Source organism: Hypanus sabinus, chromosome 26 (assembly GCF_030144855.1).
Source record: "Hypanus sabinus isolate sHypSab1 chromosome 26, sHypSab1.hap1, whole genome shotgun sequence".
Classification (NCBI taxonomy): Eukaryota; Metazoa; Chordata; class Chondrichthyes; order Myliobatiformes; family Dasyatidae; genus Hypanus; species Hypanus sabinus.
The window spans coordinates 13,721,822-13,744,823 of NC_082731.1; the positions used below are offsets into that span (position 1 = coordinate 13,721,822).

A 23,002-nucleotide genomic window follows, 5' to 3' on the forward strand; every position below is an offset into this window, starting at 1 on the left:
AAAACTCCACTCCTCCAAATCCCATAAATCAGTAAGGCTGAGGGGAGGGCATCCAGTACAGTGCATTCTGGGTAGAAAGTGGCATGCTTTGTAGGGTCACAGAGCATTACCGTACAAGCCCCAGGCCATTCAGCCCATCTAGCCCATTCCGCCCAGTCTCATCAACCCGCACCTTGACCACAGCCCTCCGTGCCCCTCCCATCCATGTATTTACCCCGAACCTCTTTCATGTTAAAATCGAACCTGCATCTGCCTCTCCTGCCAGCAACTCGCAGGACTGTCCGCATGAAGAATTTCCCCCTGAAACTTTTCACCTTTCGTCCACCCCTCTTGCCACATCAGCAGCTATATCTCATTACGAGTTTTTGATTTGAAATGTCACCAAAATTTCTGCAGATGTGCCGTGGAGAACATTCGGACCAGTGCACTGACGGTAAAAAATTAAATTTGGAACCAAAGTATCCCAAAGAGTGAGAGGCTTTGCTGCACAAAGGGGTAACTAATGGATGCCTGCACAGGGCAGTGTGAGGTGGGGGATTGCAGTCCAAGTTCTTGAGATTGTGCGTTCTCTGGGACAGTAGGATCTGGGCTTTCCTGTTGACAGGTCTTTGAAGGTATAATGAGAGGAAGTTAGTGAAATCCTGCAACTTCAGAAGCACAAGTGTTGAGTTCAAAAGCAGGGTGAACCTTTATAAAATTCTGGTTAGGCCACAACTTGTTTTGGTCACTACTTCAGGAAAGATGCCCCCCCCCACCCGAGAAGCTGCGGAGGTGGTTTACCGGAATGGTTCCAAGGAAGGTTGATGAAGGCCAGGGATCTCATGGAAACTTATTGAATGTTGATCATTAAAGCTTCAGGGGGAAGGCAGGAGGATGGGGCTGAGAGGGATAATAAATCAGCCATGATCGAAAGGCGGAGCAGTCTCAATGGGCCAAATGGTCTAGTTAATAAGAATCATGACTTAGTTACAGAGTTTTCTCACAAAATCCGCACTTCACAGTGTTTTACAAAGGGATAATGAGCAAATTTAAAATTAAAGGCAAAGTGATGTTAGTTAAAAGGTTTGTAAGTGTTGTTTGGAAGTGCCAGCTGAGTCTGCATCCTGTATAGTGTTTAGTCTTGAACTGCACTGTTTATGAGTGCAGTTGAAGAAAAGTTGAACTGCCAATGTTCTTTTGTGGAAGATTGTTCACGTTTAAGACACCGATGGAAGAAGACCTGAGGGCACAAAGCGATTATGAAACAAATGAGATTCTGCGATGTGCTCTGGTGCCAGAGCACTGAGAGCTTTAAAAACAAGTAAGAAAACTTTAAAATCAATTGGAAAAGATACAGGAAGCCGATGCTAGAATGGAAGTGATGAGCTCCCTCATCCTGGTTCTCGTTCGAAGTCTAGCAGCAGCGTTCAGGGTGAGTCGGTTTGTCAGTATAAAGGGCATTGCAGTAACCCAGTCTATCCAATACAAAGGCGTGAACTGGTTTCTCAGCTGCAATACGGGACCAAAACATACTCGTCTTTGCAACTTTTCTTAAGTTTAGAATTCCTGCTCTGGTCACTTTCTGATTGTGGGTTTAAAATCCAAATCTGAATCAAACTCAACTCGTTTCCGAGGCTGACGGTCTCTGATTTTACAAGGACAGCAAGTTTCCAAAGGTATCAAGAAGTTCATCTCTTTTGGCTCTCGGACCAACCAGATGTACTTCAGTTTTATCTTCATTGAGTTTCAGGAAATCCATGGGTTTATTGAGCCAGATCAGAGGTCAGACGGTATAGGTTACTCTCATCATCAGGCTGAACCGAGATACACGAATGTGTGTCATCAGCGTAACTCTGGAAATCGAGTTTATGTTCTCTGATGAAATCTCCTAACGGGAGCATGTGTAAGGAGAAGAGTAGGGGACCAGGAACTGCTTCCCTAAGCAACACCAAAACGGTCTCCGAAACAGACAATGTTTTCTCTCTGAGAAAATTCTGCTCCCATCTCATATGTCCACATCCTGGTCAATTTACCCCCCTCGAGTGACTATCTTGTTTCCCTGTAAAGTCACCGATGACATTTCCTTCAGTTCTGTCGCCGTTGGTGTGGTGTTGGATTCTGCAGTTCCCATTGCGCTCTGGACCGGACCCTGGACACTGGGCTTTGTCTCTGCAGATGTCGTTAACTGAGCTGGGGTTTCATATTCCAAACAAATAAACCAGTTCTGTTTAAAATCCTGTCACTCAAGCCTCTGAGGCTTTGCGATAAGCAGAGCGTACGGTCGAAAGAGAGGCCATTGGAGCCGCTGGTCCCGGACGGTTTTAAGCCCCACATCCGCTGCTGTAAATATCGAAACAGCAGATGACAAAACACTCGATAATGGAAATACCCGGCAGGTCAGGCAGCGTCTGGAGAGGAACGATCCGTCACTCAGACCATCAGGCAGAGTGAGGAAACTTGTGTGTTAGAGGCTGCCGGGGATGGGAGGGTGGAGGGAACGTGGGGAAGGTCTGTTAAAGGGTGCAGACAAGACAGTCAAGGTGACGATGGTTAACGGGGTCCCACCATTCCAGCCTGACATCTTGTTGTTTTCTCTCTCTAACAACCATTGCCCAACTGTTTGGCGGAGAGCGCTCAACGTGCCGGGTCACCTGGGCTCTCTGGGTTTCAGTAATCCTCTGTTCACCCCATTCCTTTTGCAAAATAAAACACTCGTAAAAGATAAAACAGCTGAAGTTGCTGAAGGTCTGAAATTTAAAAAAAAAACACTCAGGCAGTTGATTCCTGACAAACGCAGCAGATCAGGCGTCAGTTGTGGGAAACCAGAGAACCTGTGGGGAAACTCACACAAGCCAGCAGGGCAGCGTAGGGGTTAACACGACACTTCACACTTCCTGCATCAACTGGGCAATTCCAGAGCAACTTTCAACATCTATAATTGAAATTGACTGGACCAACACAGACAACACATGGGTTGCTACGTTTGTGAATGGGAACTGGCGTTTCAACAAGTATCACTGAAAATAACCGGGATTGGAACAACTGGCATGAACCATCACTGCAGTAACTCAAGTCAAAGACATTACAACAAGGCCTGGTATCGATAGAACGACCCCCACCGACAGGCACTGGAATCCCTGGGTAATCAACATTGGTATCGGTGAAGAACCATGGTTATAATTCAACTTGATGTGCATTTTCTGCAATAACTCTCCCTGTCAGCACGTCAGAGTGCAAACGTACCTGCAGGCCTTTCAGTAATGACTCAAACCGAGATGGCTTAGGAACTGCTGGCCTGGGTTGGAATTCACAACATCAGGTCACATTGTTGGGCCCACTGCTTCCATTTGGAGGGTTCCACGGCTCCACCATCTCTTCCATTGACTCTTCGTGCCGTTATAATCCCCGATTGTTTGCTGGATGAGGGAGATGTGGAGTTTGAAGACATTTAGAGACATGGGGTAGGTTCTGCTGATAAGTACAGGGTGAGGAAAGTTTGATACAAACTCGGGGAATATAGACATTATGAGCACACCCCTAAAAAGTTCCTTATTAGCTTTTTAAAATCCCAATGGATATGTTAAAACAGAGTGGAAGATCGGAATGGGAATAGGAATTTTAGCTCCTGGATAATCTGCCTAGACTGATCAGAAGTGAAATGCCTTTCTCTCGCCTATTTCAATACTATTCATAACTGCTCTTTGCTTTGAAGAAAATAAGAGTTGAAAAGAAATTGCTGTGGGTGGAGGCAGAAAGAGGGGAGATGGTCAGCTTTGTTGTCTGGGGAGATGCAAGAGCTTTACGCCCCCCCACCCCGTGGTGATGGAGGTGTATCGGGACTGTTCCATCTCTGAACTACCTCAGTGTCAGTAAGACCAAAGACTGATTGTGGACGTCATAAAGGGTGAGGGATCACGCACCAGTCTTTATAGAGGGATCAGAAATGGGAAGAGTGAGCGATTCCAAGTTCTTGGGTGTCAATATCTCTGAGGATCTACCCTGCACCCAATATATCGATGCAGTTATAAAGAAAGCACACCAGCGGCTATTAGGAATTTGAGGAGATTCGGATTGTCATCATGGGCACTCTCAAATTTCTACAGATCTACCACGGACAGGCTGCGTCTGGTATGGTGTTGGGGGGGGGGGCTACTGCACAGGATTGAAATAAGTTGCAGAAAGTTGTAAAATTAGTCAGCTCCATCATGGTCACTGACCTCTGTAGTATCCAGGGCATCTTCACGGAGCGACGCCTCAAAAAGGCAGCGTCCATCATTAAGGACCATCCCCCCCCCCCTCCCCAATCATCACTCAGGCCATGTCTTGTGCTCATTGTTACTGTCAGGAAGGAGGCACAGAATGATTTAGGAATAGTTTCTTCCCCTCTGCTATCAGATTTCTGAATGGACATTGAACCCATGAACACTACCTCAGTACATTTTTTATTTCTGTTTTTGTAATATTTAATGTGTGTAATTGATTTTATATTATGTATTGCATTGTACTGCTGTCGTAAAGGCAACAAATTTCACGACACATGCAAGGAAAAGAATCTCATGTCTGTAGCCTGAAAATAAACTTTACTTTGAACTTTGAGCCTGATTCTGAAGAACTCCGACTGTTTGTTGTGAGCGGGTCAGATGGCGAGACTGGCATCAGGAACGTATTTTAAAGGTAACAATTGTTTCACAGAACCCAGAAGTGAATCTCCTGCAGTTTGAACGCTGAAGTTATTTTGAGTCTCCCGCCCAAAGCGCGGCCGCTGACCTCGGCTCCTTTAATGAGCCGTTCATCCTTATTGACAGCGACTCTGCACCAATCAGGAAGCAGGGTAATGCCGGAGGACCGTTTGGTCCTCCAGCCAATCGGGATGAGGGGGCGGGGCGGGAGTAAAGCCGATGCTGACCTGTACCCGGAAGTTTGGAGTCCCTGGACACGGGTTGCCGGACACACAAACTGCTGGAGGAATCGGCAGGACCTTCGGCCCTTCTCCAGCATTCTGTGTGTGTCCCTGCCCAGGGTGCGAATTGGTCGGCAAGATCCCAGACAGCGTCCTGCTTCAACTGCAGACGCCCCTCAGTAATGTCAGTAAATATTATTGACCCGACATTTCACGAGCGCTGTAAATTGCCCCCCCCCCTCATGCATTGGCATTTGAACCGGAACTTGTGTTTCCGTCCCCTGTCGGATTTTAGAAATTGGATTTGTTTTACTTGTTAGAATTGGACGCGGGGGATCCCGAAAAGTCATGGTGTTCTAAAGTAGTCAGATTACATGTTCTGAACTGGCTCTGCCTGAAGGTGTGACCGTAACGTATTCCATGAAATCTCCAAAGGTCTTCGATAAAATTATTATTTAATACCAGCGTGCAGAGATAAGGAACTGAACAGTTGGATTGATTACTTTTTTAAATGAACAATACTAATGCCATTTATTCGCCTTCCTCTCACATTTTCCACTCTGCTTTCCTGCTTAAAAATATTAGCCCGGTGAAAGATTATTGACCCGAAATTTCACGAGCGCTGTAAATTGCCCCTCATGCATTGGCATTTGGGAGAAGTTGATGGGAACATGAGAATATAAAGGAATTAGTATCAGTGGTCAGGGATGACTAGATGGGCTGAAGGGCCTCTCTGTCCAGAGTGACATTCATTGTATCATTTATTTTCCTGACTCCTTCCAGTATCCGAATGTTAACAGTGAATCCAGCAGCCCAACACTATAGAACAGTACACACCATTTCGTTTAAAGGACAGCTGTCACCCCAACCACACACAACCTGTTCCAGCTGCTACCATCTGGAAAACGGTACAGCAGCATAAAACCCAGGACCAACAGGCTCCGGGACAACTTCTTCCACCAGGCCATCAGACTGATTAATTCATGCTGATACAATTGTATTTCTAGGTTATATGGACTGTCCTGTTGTACATACTATTTATTCCAAATCATAAATTGCACATAACCTGAAGATTTTCACTGCTCATGTATGTGAAGGATGTAAGTAATGAAATCAATTCAGTTGATCAGGATGTTGTATGGTGCGGGTTATCACAGTCCTCTCTCTGTCCACGAACATGATTGGTCTGGGCAAATTTTTCTACAGAGGCGGTTTGCCATTGCCCTCTCCTGGGCAGTGTCTCCACAAGACGGGTGACCCCAGCCAGTCTTCATTGATTGTCTGCCTGGCGTAACCGGGACTTATGACATGTACCAGCTGCCCCCACGGCTTCACTTGATCCTGACCCGGGGGGGGGGGGGGCTAAGCAGGTGCTGCACCCTGTTCCAGGGCGAACTGCCCGCTACTCTACCAAACGTGGTGTCAGTCGCACCTCCCCCCGCCAGCCCAAGCCATTGCGCCAACCTTTTAGCCTACTCCGTCCGATCTAAACCTTCATAGCCCTGCATTTTTCTATCATCCATGTCCCGAATGTATTTGTCTCTACCAGCTCCATTGACCATGCATTCGACCACTACGTGTAAAACAAAACATATGTCCCTCAGCCAACCCCCTATACCTTCCTCCAAATCACCTTAAAATTACACCCTCTCATATTAGCCATTTGCATCCTGGCTGCCCACTCAATCTCTGGTCTCCATCAAGTCATCCTCCTTTGCTCCAAAGAGAAAAGCCCTGGCTTGCTCATAACCTTTTCTCTAGTCCGGGTAGCGTCCTCTGACCCCCTCTAAAGCTCCCACATCCTTCGCGTAATGAGGTGACCAGAACTGAACTCAATGTTCCAGCTGTGGTCGAACCCGAGTTTCATAGAGCTGCGTATGGTCTTCAAGGTTCAAGGCCCGCTGGTTAACAAGGTGCGTATGCAGTACACAGCTCTGAGATTCTCCTTCTCCAGAAAACCACGAAACCAAGAAAACCATGGAAGCCGTTCAAAGAAATACATCAACACCCACACGCGAAGAAAAAACAGAAATTGTGCAAATGGTAACAGGTACATCAACCCCAATCCCCCCTCCCACGCAAAGAAAACAAACAAATGATGCACACAGTAACATCAACCCCAAACCCCTGCACAAAAAAAAATCATCCAAACGGCAACTGGAACATCAACCCCCAAACCAACATCCCTGTGCAAAAATAATTGCACAAACAGCAACAGGTGAAAACACAGAATACAGAACATGAAGCTGAGAGTCCAGTCTGAACTGCAGTGTAATCTATCAATCGCAGAACCTCAGTATCACCCTCCGACAGCATCGAGGGAGAGAGGTCACTCAAACGGAGGAGCCCTCCCTCAGGAACAGTGAGTGAGGGACCATCACACACAGGCACCGTCCTCCAGTGGCAGCCAGCGAGACGCCGGCAGGCAGCATTGGATATTCACTCACCTTCCGCGTTCACCTTCATGTTTTCATCTTCCTTGATGCTTTAATTGGCTGAAACATCCTCTGTTTATCCCCCTCCACAGAGACTGATGGGTTCCTGCAGCAATCTTTGTGCGTTGCATTTGTTTGTACTGTCCATTGTCCTGGCGGGCGATCTGTTTTTGGTGGGTTTGCGCTTTGTGAGTTTTATTTCTTTTTCTTTTCCATGAGGGTGGGGGGGGGCAGAGGTTGATAAATGACTTCCATTCTTTCCTGGCTATCTGGAGAAGAGTTGTATTCTGCATACAGGTAGTCCCTGAGATACGAACGTCCAATTTACAAACAACTCGTACTTACGAACGGAGGGAGGAGAACGCCATCCGCCATTTTAAGTCGGATCACTACTCCGTCCGCCATTTTAAGTCGTTGCTGTTAACACTGTGTTGAGTGTGTAACTTTGTATTTGGTTTAAATTTTTCTTAACAAGACTCACTCTGACTCCCCCCACCTTTTAAAGTCAGCACCGCCCCCACTTGTCCCATTTAACCTGCCTCAGTGTGGGTGGACTTTAGGACCTGTGGCTGCTGCAGTTTTCTGTTCCGTTGACGGAAAATGATCGCTATTGAAAATGAAATGGAAATATTAAAGCATTTGGAAAGAAGTGAAACACCATCAGTCATTGGAAAAGCGTTAGGCTACAGTCGGTCAATGATTGGAACAATTTTAAAGGATAAAGTGAGAATAATGGGACATGTGAAAGGCCCTGCCCCGATGAAAGCTACAATTATTACTAAGCAACGCAGTGGTTAAATTATTGAAATACATACGTTTCTTAAGTGTTTTATATGCATAGAAAGGTAAAATATATACAAAATACTAAGACAAACGTTTGACTAACTGACGCTAAATAATACCGGGTGTACCTGTTCCGACTTCAGTATAAATCTGACTAAAAGAACTCAGGAATGGAACTCGTTCATACCCTGGGGACTGCCTATACACACTTCAATAACCCAGTGAATCTTTGAACCTTATTAACCCTCAGTCTTCTGATCCCTGGGTTACTAGAACGAGCTTTTGCCCATCGTATCCAAAAATATATCTTTTGTAGATGCTGCGTCCAACCTTTCCTTTCCCCGCCTAAATAAAAAAGCACTGGAAATGCTCAGCATGCCAGTGAACGTTAACGTTCCCCAGTCGGCCATCTCACTGTGTTATTGATCCTTTACCATCGAGAGGCCTGGTTAAGACCTCACCATCGGTCTTGCCACCCGGCAGAGCCCCGCAGACACCACACCAAGCAGCAGCATAAACATCTTTAATGAACCTATTCCACACTGTACAGAGTGCTAAATATCGATAAAAACACACATGATCACAGAACCTGAAATTCAAAGTCTCTTTAAAAAAATACTGCTTCAAGTGATTACATTTCAAAGTACAGGTTGTAAAGAACTTTAAAAAAAATTCGGGGACAAGAGTATAATTTTAGTGCTAGTTTGCTAAGCAGTATTTATGCCCAGTGCAGGATTATAAATTCACTTAAACCTCATGCAACTGTGTCAGATTTCAGAGTAATTTACAATGGGACAAGTTTGTGAACTCCTTGCTCGGTTCCATTTATTTTGCCCTGGTCCTGGGGACGAGGGGACAACAGAAGCCAGATCACAGACTGCAACTTCAACCCCACTTGTTACAGCCTGAACCCCCGTATCCCACCTCCGTTGTCTGACATCCACGGGGCGTGGAGCACCCTGCTTGAGGCAGATACATCAGGGAATTTTCCTTAAGGTGGAAACTCTGGGGGTGGGGGGGGGGGGGGTTGGCATCAGTTTTAGCTGATGAGAGGAAACCAGAGAGGGAAGTTTTTCATACACAGAGAGGAGCGGGTGTGTGGAACATTGGAACATTTTGCCAGGGGTGGTGATAGAGGCAGACACATTAGAGGCATTTAAGAAACTTGGATAGGCTCATGGATAAGAGGAGAATGGGGAGCTACGAGACCATAAGACATGGGGGCAGAATTAGGCCATTCAGCCCATTGAATCTGCACCACCATCCTGGATCCCATTCAACCCCATACCCCGACAATCCCTCGTGCATCGACACAGAAGGGTCAGACTGAACTCACAGTAGGTCAAGAGGTCAGCACGGTATTGTACAGCAAAGGGCTTGTGAAGTTGAATATATATTTGTAAAGCTAAATACTCTCCTGGTGGTTGTTCAGGGTTGTAGGTGTGACCGCGCTGGGGCAGTGAACTGGAATTATCATCCACCATCACCACCCTCATCCTCACCCTCACCAACCTGGGCTGGATCACCAGGCCAGGGAAGGGAGGCAGATTCCCTCTCTTTGAGATTCGAGGATGAACCCGATGGGGTTTTTTCCCACAACAATCTCGGGGTTCTCTGGCCAGGCTGACCCGGCAACTCAGTAGCTAATCGAAACCTGCAGACCCATCATCCCAACCGGAGCAAACCACGGATAGCCCAGCGCTCAGCCCTGGCAGCGGTGACAGAACCGCCCGTCTGCGAGCTCGTCGCCTGCCGCGGGCGGGTATCCACACGCCAAGCGTTCCACTCCTGAGACGTGCTGAAGCCTCTGCAGATCCTCCTCTCCCCGTGCAGGCTTGCTGTTACGTCACCAGACAGCAGGTCGGCGGGCGTGTGAACCCTTCCCCACGGTACCGTCTCCTCGTGATGTAATTAGCTCCTCCTTTCCCTCGCAGGGGAGAGGGTGCAAGTGAGCCTCTTCCTGAATCCACACGGATCCAACAACTTCTCTCCGGTAAGAACTCGCTGCTGGGTCACCAGGCTGAACGGCCCAGTGAATCCTTCTCACGCCAACAAAACCCGTCTCCGTGAGATCTTCCTGGATGGGGTGACCACGTTAAACTGGTGACCGTCCTCCCCAGTTTCATCCAAACGGTCCCGTACTTTAGCCATGACATGGGTGCCAAACGCTCCCTTATTTTCTGACTTGACTCCCAGTATCAGTTGCATCTCAAAATGAAGCATAACTTGATTTTGGCATACGTCTATGTTCCTGAAAGAAAATTTTCGATAAGCAGAGGTTCAGAATCCGGATTATTATCACCGGCACGTGTCATGAAACTTGTTAACTTAGCAGCAGCAGATCAATGCAATACATAATATAGAAGAAAAATTAATAATAAATCACTAAATCAATGACAGTATATGTATATTGAATGGATTAAAATGGTGCAAAGACAGAAATAAAATATATTAAAAAAGTGAGATAGTGCTCACAGGCTCAGTCCATTTAGGAATCGGATGGCAGAGGGGAAGAGGCTGTTCCTGAATCGCTGAGTGTGTGCCTTCAGGCTCCTGTACCTCCTCCCTGATGGCAGAGGGGAAGAGGCTGTTCTTGAATCGCTGAGTGTGTGCCTTCAGGCTTCTGTACCTCCTACCTGATGGCAGAGGGGAAGAAGCTGTTCCTGAATCTCTGAGTGTGTGCCTTCAGGCTCCTGTACCTCCTCCCTGATGGCGGAGGGGAAGAGGCTGTTCCTGAATCGCTGAGTGTGTGCCTTCAGGCTCCTGTACCTCCTCCCTGATGGCAGAGGGGAAGAAGCTGTTCCTGAATCGCTGAGTGTGTGCCTTCAGGCTTCTGTACCTCCTTCCAGGTGGTAATAGTGAGAAAAGGGCATGCCCTGGGCGCTGGCGGTGCGACAAACTAGCAAAGTAGGAATTCTGCAAGACGGCATCACAATAAAATGGTGCTGTGCTTCTAGTACAGCCGGCCAACCTCACGACTCACGGCGACGACTGCGGCTGCCCTGAGAAGCCCCACGCTGGGCGCTGCAGAGCTCGTTCACCGTGCAGACACGCGCCTACTCTGGAATGATGAACTGCCAGAGGAACTCGTGCATTTAGAGCTCCGAAAACCAGCAGCGGAGTTTGCTGATGTCTAAAGGCAGGGTAACAGCTTTCGCAACGTGCTGCCAAACTGCTGAATTTAAAGCTCAGCGTTATTTGCCTAATTTCAGCAAGATTGAAAGAGTGCAGACACTGCCGGGAATGAGGACCTGAGTTATCGGGAAAGGTCGAATAGGTTGGGGGCTTTATCCCCTGAGCACAGGAGAATGAGGGGGATTTAATCGAGGTAGTCAGAATTACCAGGGGTACAGATGTAAGCAGGCTTTTTACACTGAGGTTGGGTGTAACTAGGACTAAAGATCGTGGGTTAAGAGTGAAAGGTGAAATGTTTAAGCTGGAACTTAAACAGCAGAGGTAGGTTCGGAGTAAAATGGACAGGAAAGGAATGGAGGGTTATGGGCTGAGTGCAGGTCGGTGGGACTAGGTGAGAGTAAGCGTTCGGCACGGACTGGAAGGGCCGAGATGGCCTGTTTCCGTGCTGTAATTGTTATATGGGGATATAGGTAAGGACTTTATTCCCTGGAGCGTAGAAGAATGAGGGGAGACTTGATAGAGGTATATAAAATTATGATGGGTATAATGAGGCCAGGGGAGAAAAAAACGTGAAGGGGCAAAAGTTTAAAGGGAACATGGGGGGGGGGGGGCTTCTTCACACAGAGAGTGGTGGGAGTGTGGAACGAGCTGCCAGATGAAATGGTAAATACGGGCTCACTTTAACAGTTAAGAAACACTTGGATAGGTACGTGGATGAGAGGGGTATGGAGGGATATGGGCCAGGTGCAGGTCGGTGGGACTAGCAGAAAAATGGTTCGGCACAGCCAAGAAGGGGCAAAAGGCCTGTTTCTGTGCTGTAATGTTCAATGCTTCTAACTTCTTCACTTGGGGGTGGTGAGAGTGTGGGGTGAGCTGCCAGCAGAAGTGCTGGATGCAGGTTTGATTTCTACGTTTGAGAGAAGTTTGGATGAAGAGCTTGTGTTTTATGGCACTCGGTTAATCGTTCAGCCTGGACTAGATGGTCTGAAGGGCCTCTTTCTGTGCTGTAATGTCCCATGAATCTAAAACTCTGTATTTCTTTGCATGATTTGTCTTCTTTTACGCGCTGCTTGTTTGTCAGTCTTTGCTTATGTAGAGTTTTCCATAAATTCTATCGCATTTCTTTATTTTCCCGCGAAGGTCTGCAGGAAAATGAACCCGAGAGTGATACACGGTGACACATACGTACTTTGACAATAAACTTAGCCTGGAGTTTACAGGCCACTGACGTTTGAAAAGTGGGAAGGAAGGAGTGCCCCAGCTGGGCCCCCTCCACGTGGTGAAAAACACAGATTCGAACTGCAAACCTTCTGTCCATCACCAGACACCAAAAGACCGGAAACCAGAACCCCAACAGGAACTGCCAATCAGAGCTTGACAGAGAGGGAGGAGGGTGCAGATGAGGGGCAGTCCTGAGGACCAAAGTGCCTCCTTCGTGAGAGAGAGGTCCGAGGAGAATGGCCAGAGAGTTCCCAGCTGAGAGGAAGACGAGTGACTCGGAAAGCCACGAGTTACAACGGCCAACACACACAAAATGCTGGTGGAACACAGCAGGCCAGGCAGCATCTACAGGGAGAAGCACTGTCAACATTAACAACAACACACACAAAATGCTGGTGGAACACAGCAGGCCAGGCAGCATCTACAGGGAGAAGCACTGTCAACATTAACAACAACACACACAAAATGCTGGTGGAACACAGCAGGCCAGGCAGCATCTATAGGGAGAAGCACTGTCGACATTAACAACAACACACATAAAATGCTGGTGGAACACAGCAGGCCAGGCAGCATCTATAGGGAGAAGCACTGTCGACATTAACAACAACACACATAAAATGCTGGTGGAACACAGCAGGCCAGGCAGCATCTACAGGGAGAAGCACTGTCAACATTAACAACAACACACACAAAATGCTGGTGGAACACAGCAGGCCAGGCAGCATCTACAGGGAGAAGCACTGTCAACATTAACAACAACACACACAAAATGCTGGTGGAACACAGCAGGCCAGGCAGCATCTATAGGGAGAAGCACTGTCGACATTAACAACAACACACACAAAATGCTGGTGGAACACAGCAGGCCAGGCAGCATCTATAGGGAGAAGCGCCGTCGACGTTTCGGGCTGAGACCCTTCGTCAGGACTAACTGAAAGAAAAGATAGTAAGAGATTTGAAAGTAGGAGGGGGAGGGGGAAATGCAAAATGATAGGAGACTGGAGGGGGAGGGGTGAAGCTAAGAGCTGGAAAGGTGATTGGCGAAAGTGATACAGAGCTGGAGAAGGGAAAGGATCATGGGACGGGAGGCCTTGGGAGAAAGAAAGGGGGAGGGGAGCACCAGAGGGAGATGGAGAACAGGCAGAGTGATGGGCAGAGAGAGGGAAAAAAAAAGAGGGAGGAAAAATACTAAATATATCAGGGATGGGGTAAGAAGAGGAGGAGGGGCATTAACGGAAGTTAGAGAAGTCAATGTTCATGCCATCAGGTTGGAGGCTACCCAGCCGGTATATAAGGTGTTGTTCCTCCAACCTGACTGTGGCTTCATCTTGACAGTTACAACAGTGGTGTGCAGAAGAGCATCTCTGAACGCAGAGCAGGTCGAATGCTGAAGCGGACGGGCTACAGCAGAAGACCACAAGCACACACTCAGTGGCCGCTTTATTAGGTACTGAAGATACTGACAATAAATTTACTTTGAACTTTTGAGTTCTAAGCAGGACTCCTGTGTTTAACTTCTAATGTCACTCTGCCAACTCCAGCTCCACGTTTTGTGAAATCATTGATTCGTTTAACGCGGCAAGTGCTCTGATTTTCTCCTGCTCCTGTGGAATTGATTACCTCAGCTTCTGCTCTCGCGTGGAGCCAATTCCCCATTTACATCAACCGCTCTGTCAGCTGATCTCAATTAGTCTTGCAAACTGGTTCGTTGGTTTGGGAGAGGGAAATTAATTTGAGATTCTACCCATGAATGATCTATTTACAATTAGCTGCAAAGAAAATGACAGATTCGATGAAGATTTATTTTAATTCTACCAGAATTCTACCATTTGGAATATGTCAGGTATCTTGTTAATTGATTGATCTCTGTCTAGTTCGCCTTCACAGTGTACGCTGTTGTCGAAATTAAGTCTTCGAGACAGGGCATCTCGAATAAGCGACGCTGCAGACTGTAACATCGAAACAGCCAGCTGTTCACCTCCCTCTGGTCTGCTGGGCAGGAGCAAAATCTCCCTCCCTCATTAGAGAGAGAGAAAGAGGGTCTGTCCGAGATGTCAAAGTGTTGGTGCGGACTGTAGCTTTTGAAGGACTCGGGGTCACGGTCTCTTTGGGGATTTGCTTGCGTGGTGGGTGATGGTTGGGGGTCGCTGCTTGTGCTGGAGCAAGCGGGAGGGGGAGGGGGTAGGTTGATGGTTTTGCTGGTGTTAGTGCATGGGAGGGGGAGGGAGTGCTTCGGGGTTCTAATATTTTCTGTCATTCATACTTCAGGATTTCCTTTCCTTCTGTTTTGTGAAGAGTACGAATTTCAGGTTGTATTCCGGTTTCAGGTTACATTCTCCAATACTAAATTGAACCACTGAACGAAAGTTTTCAAAAATTAGCTCCGGTCTGCAGTGTGAATAGGTCTTATTCATATTGTTTTGATTGTTTTAAACAAACTCCTACTTAATTTGTCTTTGAAATTTCAGTTCACTCAGAGTGTCCATGTGAAGTTCTATGTTTATTTGACTGAAAAGTTTGCAAACCTGTTAACTCTTGGTAAGAGGACACAGCTCTGCGAATGGCCTTTACTTCATCAAAACGTCACAGCGGCAGTGCGGACAATGCCGAGGAGATTTACAAGAATGATACTGGAATGTGAGGATGGACAGTGCCTTGAAAAAGTATTCAGCTCCAACCCTTTGTTCACTTGAGTATTACAACCAGGGGTTTTGATCAATTTAACTGAGAATTTTTATTTGCGAATCACATAGTCCTTTTGCACAGTCGAGCCCAAAATACAGGGAAAGTTGTAAAGCATTAAGAATTGAAATGTCAGCAGTTCAGAAGTACTCCTCCCCCTTTGCTCAGTGTCTAGTTGAACCACCTCTCACAGCTATTACAGCCAGCAGTCTTTTTGCAGAAGTCAATGTGGTCTCTCTGCACTTAACAGCTTTCATCTTCTCATAATCCCTGACCAGATTTCTAGTCCCTGCTACCGAGAAGCATCCCCATAGCATGATGCTAGCCCCACCATACTTGGCAGAAGGGAAGGTGTTACTGGCTGATGCCCAGTATTACATTTATGTACACACACCGTTTCACGTTGAGGGCAAAAAGTTCCACTTTAATCTCATCTGGCCACAAGACCTCCGTCCACATTTTTACAGTGTCTTCCAAGTGACGCTTGCAAAGTCTTTACAAGTAAGGGTATGCCTTTCTTTAAGCAGCACATGTGGCATAAATCTAATACTGGGAGATAAATACAGAGAGATCCTGGATAAAAACCTCTGCTGGAAAGTTTAGACTGGGGAGGACGTTTGTCTTTCAGCAGGGTAACGACCGATTGCACACTGCCAGAGGCAGTTGATGCCCTCCAGTGTCCCAGTCAGAGTGCTGACCTTAACCCGATCGAACTTCTCCGGCAAGACCTCACCATTGCTGGCCACCAGCGCTCCCCAACTAACCCGGCACAGCCTGAGCAATTTTTCATGGATAAATGGGCAAATCATGCTCCTTCACCTTGTACCAAGCTTCTCCAGAAAGACTGTAACAGCTGTGAGATGTGGTTCATCTGGTTCTGAGCAAAGGTGGGGGGGGGGGGGGGGGGGGGGGGGCGGGGAGATGAATACTTTTGAACTGCTGACATTTCAGGTTCTGAATTTTTAGTTTTTCATGTTCTTGTAGTCACGTGCAACACACGGAGGCAGAGAGAGCTGAGCTCAGAATGCCTTTACTGATTCAAAATCGCGCGCTTAAATCTCCCCTCCCATTGCCCCCTGCGACCCGCGGGGACGTCAGACTGTCCCCGGAGGTCCGCCCCGAGCGGGTCGTTCCAAATGCGCTACACGCGTGTCTGCCCGCGGCTCCCGATGGCGGTTCGGGTCCCGCGTGTGCAGGCCGCCACACTCTACAAACTTCCCTGTTTTTCTGGGCTCCACTGTGGAAAAAGGAGCACGTGATTCACAAGTTGGTCAAAATCCCCAATTGTAGAACTCAGTTATGTCAAAAAGGGTCGGGGGGGGGGGGGGGGGGGATGAATACTTTTCCAAGGCACTCTACACAACTGGTAAACATAGAAAATAGGTGCAGGAGTAGGCCATTCGGCCCTTCGAGCCTGCACCACCATTCAGTATGATCATGGCTGATCATCCAACTCAGAACCCTGTACCTGCTTTCTCTCCATACCCCCTGATCCCTTTAGCCACAAGGGCCATATCTAACTTCCTCTTAAATATAGCCAGTGAACCGGCCTCAACTGTTTCCTGTGGCAGAGAATTCCACAGATTCACCACACTCTGTGTGAAGAAGTTTTTCCTCATCTCGGTCCTAAAAGGCTTCCCCTTTATCCTTAAACTGTGACCCTCGTTCTGGACTTCCACAACATCGGGAAAAATCTTCCTGCATCTAGCCTGTCCAATCCCTTTAGAATTTTATACGTTTCAATAAGATCCCCCCTCAATCTTCTAAATTCCAGTGAGTATAAGCCTAGTCGATCCAGTCTTTCTTCATATGAAAGTCCTGCCATCCCAGGAATCAATCTGGTGAACCTTCTTTGTACTCCCTCTATGGCAAAAATGTCTTTCCTCACATTAGGAAACTGCTCACAATATTCTAGGTGTGGTCTCACCAAGGCCTTGTACAACTGCAGTAGAACCTCCCTGCTCCTGTACTCAAATCCTTTTGCTATGAATGCCAACATACCATTTGCCTTTTTCACCGCCTGCTGTACCTGCATGCCCACCTTCAATGACTGGTGTACAATGACACCCAGGTCTCCTTGCATCTCCCCTTTTCCTAATCGGCCACCGTTCAGATAATAATCTGTTTTCCTGTTCTTGCAACCAAAGTGGATAACCTCACATTTATCCACATTAAATTGTATCTGCCATGAATTTGCCCACTCACCTAACCTATCCAAGACACCCTGCATCCTCTTAGCATCCTCCTCACGGCTAACACCGCTGCCCAGCTTCGTGTCATCCGTAAGGGCGAATAAACCTTTTGTCTTGCGGAAAGGTTTCCAGTAAGAATGAGCCCGATACATTAGGGACATCAGAGAACAACTTAGACAGGGAGACGGTAGATGGAAAACTGGACGGTTATGTAGGAGGGAAAGGTTCGATTAAGCTTAGGAGTAGGTTAAAAGGTAGACACAACTTGGTGGGCCGAACAGTCTGTTGTTGTGTCCGATATTCTATATTATCACGTCTTCATTTGATTTTGTGACTGTATGTGGCGGATTGTAACTGCGTGTGATGTATCTACTGTGTTTTGCACCTTGTCCCAGAGGAACGTTGTTTCGTCTGACCACATACATGACAATAAACTTCAACTTGACAAGAAAGAGAAATGTGGCGGTACTTACGGTTTGGTAGCTATTGCCCTTTAGAAGAGCTGGCCTTCTCCTCTTTATAGTGCAAGGCTTCCTGTGGGTTGTAATTGTCTTTTGAAGCAATTTTCTGTAACGTCCATTTGTCTTTCAGCAGTTTATCGTAGAAGGCCAAACAGTCGAGGTCAAAGTTCACCTGCACCAGCAAGATGGCCTTCATTGTGGAAATACTGAGATGCGACTTGTCCGGCGACAGGACGGTGCTCATCGCCGAGAAGAGTCTTTCAATGGGGGCCGTGCTGCCCGGCAGGCACAGTACGAACTCCACGGCCTTCGCCAGGTGCGAGCACGCAAACCCACTCCTCTGCATGTCCCGGAAGACCTGGCACCACCTCTCAGAGACCGGCAGCTTCTCGGTGTTCCAGACGGGCAGGAGCCTGGAGACGACTTGCTTCGAGTTGCCCCACTCCTCGAAGAGGCGCTTCTTGTCTATCACCCGCAGGGAGGCAATGTTCGCCTGGCAAGTGGCCAGGCTGCCCTGAACGTCCTCCCACTTGGGCATGCTTCTGAGCAAGGCCCAATCCAGCAGCTCCGTGCACGCGAAGGCCGACCTCCACCGATCCAGGTAGCTCACCGCCGTTGAGAAGAAGTTCTCCACTGCGCCGTAGAACTTCTCCTCGGTGATTTCCTCGTCCTCAACCAGACACTGGAACAGGATCTTGGTGTCCGACGTGACAAATTTGTCCTTCAGCCCCTCCGCCAGGCTTTCTCGCAGGGCCCGGATCTGCAGGGCCACCTCGATCACAGAGGAATCGTTCTTCTCGATGGCCTCCACCGTCTTCTGAAAGACCGCTATCTGTTTACTGGCAAAAGCCAGCCACAGTTTGGTGCAGGGGTTATTGAACATGTGCCTTAACATCGTAGGGCACTTTTCCTGAGATAGAAAATACACCTTCAGTCCCTCAAAGATCAATAGGATCCTGTCGAGTGCTGGGCCCAGAGAAAGGAACCGTGCGCTGCCTTGCTCCAGCAATTTGGAATACTCCAGGCTCACAAACCGGCAGAAGTCTTTCAGCTCCTCTGTACGAACAGTATAAATATGGAAGTACTTATAAATTTTCACCGCAAAGCACTCCACATCAAGTGGCAGTGAGTCGGCTGCTGTCTGCAGACAGTTGTGAACGATGTGAGTCCCACAGCCCACACTGAAGATCTCCCTCCCCAGTTGGACCTGCAGTTTCTGCCACACGCTGTTCCTCCCGGCCCGCTTGGCGCCACCAAAGTTCGTATTGGTGTTGTCCGCGCAAAGCCCAACCAGTTTCTCCCCGAGATTATTGGCCTTGATCAGCTGAAGCAGAAACTCGCACTGCAGGTCCGGCGTCTCACCTGGCCGCGAAGTAAAGGCGATGATTTTTGTTTTGACCCCGGCCACTGGCAGGAAGTAACGCACCAGAACCGGGAACAGCTTTTGGTCTTCCTTGTTTGATGTATTCAAGCTAAGTGAAATGAACGAACACTGGTCTAAATCAGCCAGTACCTCTTCAGTTGACAAGGGCGCCAAGACGTTGCAAATAATTTCCTCGGAATTTGTCCATGCGGATGAACATTCGGGTTGGTAAAGCTTTTTAATCAACTGTGAGGTACAATTGTCAAACCTGAAGCCGTGCCCATGGCGCACAGAATGGTAAGCAAACAGCCCCTCACTGGCATAAATGTAATCATCATCTGTATTCTGCTCCACAAACGCAGGTGATCCACTTGGAGAAGGGTACCTGCTTTGTTCTTCTTCCTTGCATTCTTTTGGGAGGGGCTGCTGAGTCTTATCAACATGGTTAGCTTGAGAAATTGAAAAGTGCTCCCCGGTGAATCCATTCCTACACTGAGCACAGGTCAAAGGCCTCTCCCCGAGGCGCACTTGCTGCTGTATCAGAGGATGGGATGACCGAGTGAACCCCTTACCGCACTCGGAGCAAATGAAGAGGCTCTCCCCGTTGTGAACGCGCTGGTGCCGCACCAGGTTGGAAGACTGGATGAAGCCCTTCCCACACGTCGGGCAGGTGAACGGACTCTCCCCGTTGTGAACTCGCTGGTGCCTCACCAAGTGCGACGACTGGACGAACCCCTTGCCGCACTCGGGGCAGGTGAAGGGCCTCTCCCCCGTGTGAACCCGCTGGTGTTTCAGCAGGTCCGACGAGCGAGTGAACCCCTTCCCGCACTCGGAGCAGGTGTACGGCCGCTCACCGGTGTGGATTCGTCGGTGCTTCACCAGATCGCTGGGTCTCTTGAAGTGTCTCCCGCATTCAGAGCACTGAAGTGGGTTCATTGCTGCCGAGGTAAGAACGTCTTGATCGGGGGGGGCGGTGAATCGGTGATTTCCCTCCTGGTGGCGGTCCCTCCCCAGTCAACACCGAGGCTGGATCAGGGCCCGAGCCCGAGGAGGAGCTCCCAGCCGGGGAGAGAATGGGCGTTGGCTCCGAAAGCGCCGCACGCCACCGGGCCAGGACAGCCCCGGCCACCCACCTTCCGCCGGCGCTCCCGGGCCCCGGGGAGTCTCCCGGCTCTTAACGAAGGTCCCGCCGCCAGCTCGGCCCAGGAAGCACTGCGGACCCACTACCGCGCATGCGCGACCCTTTGGACCGGGCGAGTAGAGCGGTTTCCCGAGCGCGGGGTATTATAGGTAGCGAGGAGGACATGCGCTTCCTGTACCCGCCGCTTTACCCGCACCGGCGTGTGCACTATAAACCAACGGAATTCGTGGAAGCCACAGAGACACCTGGACTTGAGACCGGCAGAATGAACTGAAAAATCGCCAGTAAATATTCTGGCAATCGGGTGGCTTAATTCGGCCAACTATTTGCCAGGTTATTAGTTTGTTTTCCATTTTTTAAAGGGTGAATCTCCGTGATGATCTTAGCTCCGCCTTTAATACTGTTGTTCCGGAGTTGCTCGCCAGTAAGTTAACCCAGCTACTTTTACCCCACAGTACCTGTCAGTGGATTACGACCTTCCAGTCAGGAAGGAAGGAGGATGTGAGGCTGGGTTCCTACTTAACCGATCCAATGTCAATAAGCACGGGCTCTCTCCGGGGCTGTGTCCTTTCACCCCCTCCTGTTCTCATTTCATACTTTACCTCCACAGACAAATCTGTTAACATCCTAAAGACCAGAGATAACACGACTGTCGTGGTCTCATCTCCGTCTTGCCGCATGGTGTGCTCGTAACCACCTGGAGCTGAATGCTATCAAGACAGTGAAATGAGGGTTGACTTCCACCGACAATTTACTACCTCCTCCCCCTTGGAAATCAGTGGTCATTATCGATACAGTGAAGTGGAACTAGCACGTTACAGCCATCCCTACGAAAGGCCAGAAGAGATTGTTCTTTCCAGCTTAGGAACATTAACATCTCAGGGCGTGTCCTGGTGAATTTTTACTCAGCCGTTCATTGAGAGTGTTGTGACTATCACCGTTTGGTTTCCAGCCGCCTCCTCCCTCTCCAAGTCCAGGTCGCAGCGGGCTGTCAGCTCGGCGGAGATCATTCGCTGTCAGCTACCCACCTGTTAATCGCCAGAGCGAAGAAAAAAGCTGACAAAAAAAATTGCCCGCCCCGGCAGCCATCTAATCGCCAAACTGACATCAGCAAGACGCTACAAGTCCGTCACAACTAGGACCACACGTCATCTCGAAGCTGTTCAGCTTCTCAACAAAACTCACTCCGGTGTAGTACCCCGCACAACATCCCTTAAATGGTCTCCCCTGCTCTCCTTGCTCTGTTGGAAATTATTTAGTCTGTTCACATGTCTTTAAGTTTGATTTTTGCACGCGGCCGTTCTGCTAATTGTTGACTGCTCATGGCTATTTGCACTCATGGCTATTTGCACTATTGTCTTGTAAACTGTTGGTTGCTGTTGTGTTGTCTGTGGTGGTGTTGTCCTGCGTTTTCCGCTTGGCACCGAACCGCGATCTATTCTGGTCCGTTTCACACACAGGCAGTAAATGATTCTGATTCTGAGACTTCTTTTATTAAGCAACTATATTAACGTGCAGATTGGGAGGTCAGATGGACGGGTAAAGCTGATTTACCTTTGATGGAAGGAACAGGAAAAGGCGGAGGAATTAAACATAAAAAAAACTACCGGAAATACAGGTGCAGCGCGAATGTGAGGCGAAGGAAATACCTACTGATAAAAAAAATGTAATTCAGGAAAAGTTAGTGAAAGAAGTGGCGGATAAATCCTCAAGACGGCTTCAAGTTCTTGGGTGTCGAGATCTCTGAGGATCTAACCTGGTCCCAACACATCGATGCAGTTATAAAGAAGGCAAGACAGCGGCTATAGGAGTTTGAAGAGATTTGGCATGTCAACAAATACACTCAAAAACTTCTATAGTTGTACAGTGGAGAACCTTCTGACAGGCTGCAGCACTGTCTGGTATGGAGGGGCTACTGCACAGGACTGAAAGAAGCTGCAGCGAGTTGTAAATCTAGTCAGCTCCACCTTGGGCACTAGCCTACAAAGTACCCAGGACATCTTTAGGGAGCTGTGTCTCAGAAAGGCAGTGTCAAAAGTGTGGGAATGTAAAGACTGTAATGGAAATATTTGTAAAGGACTGAGAGTCATTGAATAGTTTATAGTATATAATTTTATTTTTGAATAAAGTATATTTTGATTTAAAAAATTCCGACTATAGTTAGTGATGTGACAGGGTTTCCCCATGAGTGGTGAATGAACAGATCAGGCCTGTATGTTCCAGAGTTTGGCAGGGGATCTCACTGCAGCTTAGAGTTACAGTGTTATACAATAGGGAAACAGGCCATTCTGCCCATCCTGCCTATGTCAACCATGATGTCTCCGCAAGCTAGTCCTATTTCCCCACATTTGTCCCATCATCTGTAACTTCTCCAGGTCCGCTGATACTGACACCATGGCCAAGAGAGTTTACCGGTGCCTCCACTTCCTCAGGAGAAAGAAATTTGGCCTGTCCCTCTGACCCTCGCCAATTTTTATCAATGCGCTCCTACCTGGATGCATTGTAACTTAGCATGGGACCCGGTTTGCCGGAGAACACGAGGGAACGCAGAGTCGCAATGCCAAGCAGGAGGTCAGTCTTCCCTCTTGTCTACAACTCTTACTGCCTTGCTAAAGCAGCCAGCAGAATCGAACAGCGCAGCACTCGATGTCACAGAACGTAATCAGAATGCAACCTGAAACGACTTTACTCTTCACAGACATCCACACAA

General features: G+C 48.2%; 1 protein-coding gene across 1 annotated transcript in view; it reads right to left on the bottom strand.

The window, feature by feature from the left end:
• The window catches only part of LOC132381581 (uncharacterized), a 206,082-nt gene that overhangs the window by 91,176 nt on the left and 91,904 nt on the right, over nt 1-23,002 (bottom strand). Inside the window, exons 15-18 of the mRNA XM_059951077.1 lie at nt 17,818-20,157; nt 11,081-11,230; nt 10,145-10,348; nt 3,223-3,274 (exon numbers count right to left, since the gene is read on the bottom strand). Of these exons, the coding sequence (XP_059807060.1) occupies nt 3,223-3,274; nt 10,145-10,348; nt 11,081-11,230; nt 17,818-20,157 (2,746 nt within the window). The remainder of the gene's footprint in view (nt 1-3,222; nt 3,275-10,144; nt 10,349-11,080; nt 11,231-17,817; nt 20,158-23,002) is intronic.